The sequence below is a fragment of the Arachis ipaensis genome, chromosome B07 (genome assembly GCF_000816755.2).
Source record: "Arachis ipaensis cultivar K30076 chromosome B07, Araip1.1, whole genome shotgun sequence".
Lineage (NCBI taxonomy): Eukaryota > Viridiplantae > Streptophyta > Magnoliopsida > Fabales > Fabaceae > Arachis > Arachis ipaensis.
This window is the reverse complement of record NC_029791.2, coordinates 124,367,865-124,371,261: the sequence shown is the minus strand read 5'-3', so window position 1 is coordinate 124,371,261 and position 3,397 is coordinate 124,367,865. Positions and strand designations below refer to the sequence as shown.

General features: G+C 32.8%; 1 protein-coding gene across 1 annotated transcript in view; it reads left to right on the top strand.

Moving 5' to 3' along the window:
* LOC107606285 (tryptophan--tRNA ligase, chloroplastic/mitochondrial) overlaps positions 1 to 2,606 on the top strand; it is a 7,386-nt gene extending 4,780 nt beyond the window's left edge. The window contains 6 exon segments of the mRNA XM_016308325.2: positions 63 to 128; positions 674 to 730; positions 992 to 1,038; positions 1,183 to 1,264; positions 1,698 to 1,787; positions 2,114 to 2,606. Of these exon segments, the coding sequence (XP_016163811.1) occupies positions 63 to 128; positions 674 to 730; positions 992 to 1,038; positions 1,183 to 1,264; positions 1,698 to 1,787; positions 2,114 to 2,251 (480 nt within the window). The 3' untranslated portion in view covers positions 2,252 to 2,606.

The window sequence follows — 3,397 nt, the reverse complement described above, 5'->3', positions numbered from 1 at the left end:
GGGACAATGAATCAACATTTAAAAATGCAATTTTCTCATTAGCTGCACTTTCCTGGATGTAGGTTCCGGAGCCCCTTATACCTCCAGCTGGAGCCCGAATTATGTCCCTAACAGATGGCCTTTCTAAGGTTTTCTATTTCGACCTTTTCTCTTGTCTTTGTATGTACATCATGCTGGTATTCAGTTATACTTTTTTTAGTCAGCTTTCAAAGAAAGCATAATCTTAGATGATATTAGTTAAAGGAGGTTGGTAGCCTACTTTCAATATCAATTGAACTGTGGAACAATGTTTATTTGTTATCTAGACGAGTATGCAAATTTGATAACTTTGTTTGATTGTCTCCTGTTCTTTTTACCAGGCCTTACTTTTTGTTATTCATTCACTCCCAAACTTTAGTCAACAAGAAAACTTACTTGGATCCATTTTAAAGTACTCTTTAATTAGATGTGAAGATTTAGCTAAATAAAAATAGGGAGAGGAGAGAATTAAGGAGATTGTTAGAGATTGAGTGTTGTTTTGGATAGTAAAGAAGCTTCTCTTGATAAACACGTTTCTTGAGTTTAGGGTTTTTATTTTTATTTTTATCTAGTTCTAACAAGTAGCAAATGAGATTATTTATTGATTTGGATTTACAAGCTTGTTCTGATTTTTCCTGTGGGTTCAATTTTATAGATGTCAAAGTCTGCACCTTCTGATCAATCGAGAATCAATTTGCTTGATCCTAAAGATGTAAGTTGCCATATTCCTAAGACAAATTTCACTTGTTCTGTTGTTTTTTTCTATGCTTATCTTCATACTGCTTAATGTACGATTCTTTTCTCACCTGCTTGCATTAATATATGAGGGAATTTCATGTGTTGTGGAATTGATGAGCATGACTTGCATATTGCAAATGGAATATGATCAGATGTTATATCTATATAAGCATGTTCTAATAGGCTGTATCGTTCAAGATCTTTGTTTCCTGAGTTTGCTTATTTTCTTATGTAGCTTATAGCAAACAAGATCAAACGTTGCAAAACTGATGCATTTCCAGGGTTAGTATTGTTAATATCCTGTTTTATGATATGATAATCTTCCCCCTCGATGTTGTCTGTCAGTGCTTCCTTTTTTCATCCTTGGTTGTACATCTTTTATAATCTGATCTGCTACTCCTTGTGAAACATGTGCAAATCTTTTAGATTGGAGTTTGATAATCCTGAGAGGCCAGAATGTAACAATCTTCTTTCCATATACCAGCTCATTTCGGGAAAGACAAAAGAGGTCAGAAGTTAGAAATGCACTATATTTTATTTCATTTTTAATGATTTCAGTTGGTAATATCTTCTTAGTGGTTCTGGTATCTGCCTATTTTAATTAAGACTCCGTAATCTTTCCACATGGCTATAACTTGGTCTGGTAATGCAATCAAGTTTGTGCTTGTGAACTTCTATTAGCAGAAGAGTTTGGCTCAATTAGAAAAGAAAGCTCAGATGAAGTGCATATTCTGTTGTTTTTGTTCCTATATATATATATTCCTGGGAATTAGTTTGTAACAGAATTCCTCCTATTATGCAGTTAAGTTATAAACCAGATTATGAGATGAGAAATTGAAGTTATATTTTACTTCTTCCGTGTAAAGTGTTGTATTTATTACAAATGTTTTCTAACGGTGTAGTAATTAGTGACTTTCAAAACTTGTTGCGATTATATACAGGAAGTTGTTCAGGAGTGCCAAAACATGAACTGGGGCACATTCAAAACTCTCTTAACAGATGCCTTGATTGATCATTTGCATCCAATTCAGGTTTAACCTATTAAAAGTTGCCTTTGCTAATATTCTACTATGGCTTCCACAATGATTGTTAAGTGTTTACCACTGGAAGCCACTGGTTTCCTCACTTTTATTAGTTGACTTCTAATCTCCAAGTTGGATTTCAATGTGACTCCACGAGAATAAGTTGTCTGGATAACATCATATAAAGGTTTTAAATGAATAATGTTATTTTTAAAGTAGGAGTTGTTTATTGAGGTGTTCCTATGAGGGGTAATCCTAGATCTTCGTCTTCTAGTGATATATGTTCATGTTAACCAGAATTTACTCGTTGGCATTTGGTTTCCCAACTTTTACAGGTTCGCTATGATGAAATCATGTCCGAATCGGGTTACTTAGATGAAGTTTTAGCAGAAGGTGCTAGAAATGCATCAGAAATAGCAGATGCCACTGTCAATAATGTTTACCAAGCAATGGGATTTTTGGGGAGAAGGTGATAATTGATGCTCAGCAAAAACATAAAAAAAAATTACAGAGAGACTGGCATGACAGCAACTTAAATAGCTTACTTTTTGATGATTCACGATTGGCTTCAAAATTTTGGAGTAATGTTATGAGAATATATACCTGACTACTAGAATTGGAAAAAAGATGACTGGATGCAAAGCCTTAAAGATCCTCGTATTCTTTGCATTCTCAGTGAATTCTGTTGTTACATTCATTGCATTACTATTTCATTTTCTTCCAATCCCTTCCATTATTTATTTGTGTTGTGTAATCATTTCACAAATTAATAAATGGTTTTGCTATTGTATTGGATGGAGACTTTTGGCTTAGTCACCTTAATTCCGTCTCCACTATAGTCTGATGATGGTGACACACACCCCATTTAGTTTTCAATATTCTGCCACATTTTGATTCATGAATTTTTCTCCCATTCTCTTCCAAATCTCTTGTTTTGCAATTCAATTTTGGCTTACAATGATCATAGCAACCAAATCATCTCCCTAGATAGGATCAATTATATATTTAAAAGGGTTTACTATAGCTGCTTAAAGGTTTTGAATAAAGTGACTATTAGGTTTCTGAAATTTTTGACTTCGGACTAATCAATCCCTAAAGAAAAAAGTACCAATTTGGTCCTCCATGATAATAAACGGTGGACATGTGATGTCTTTCTTTCAATTCATCATTTAAAATCTAATGGTAGTGTTTATATGTATTGAGACATGTTTATTTATGAAAGATCGTCGTACAGGTAATAACTTTTGGAGCAAAACTTTACATGTTTTGATAGGATTCGTGATAAATAGAAAGCAATTGATAAATGTTATATGAAAATTCAAAAGATAATAAATGCTTCATTTTTTAAAACTACATTGTTTCGATGCTCATGTGGCAACAATAACAGAATACGCACCATTGTAGATAACAAAATACATGGATAATTCCATTTCATTTCGCACTATCTATTGATGAAAGGACATACATATCCATTATTCGTTATCGTAGAGGACTTAATTGATATTTTTTTTCCTTCAAGAATTAATTAGTTCAAAGTCAAAATTCTCAAAAATCTAATTGTTATTTTACTCAAAGGATTAAAAATGAGTTTTAAAAACTTGAGCATATTACAGATTACA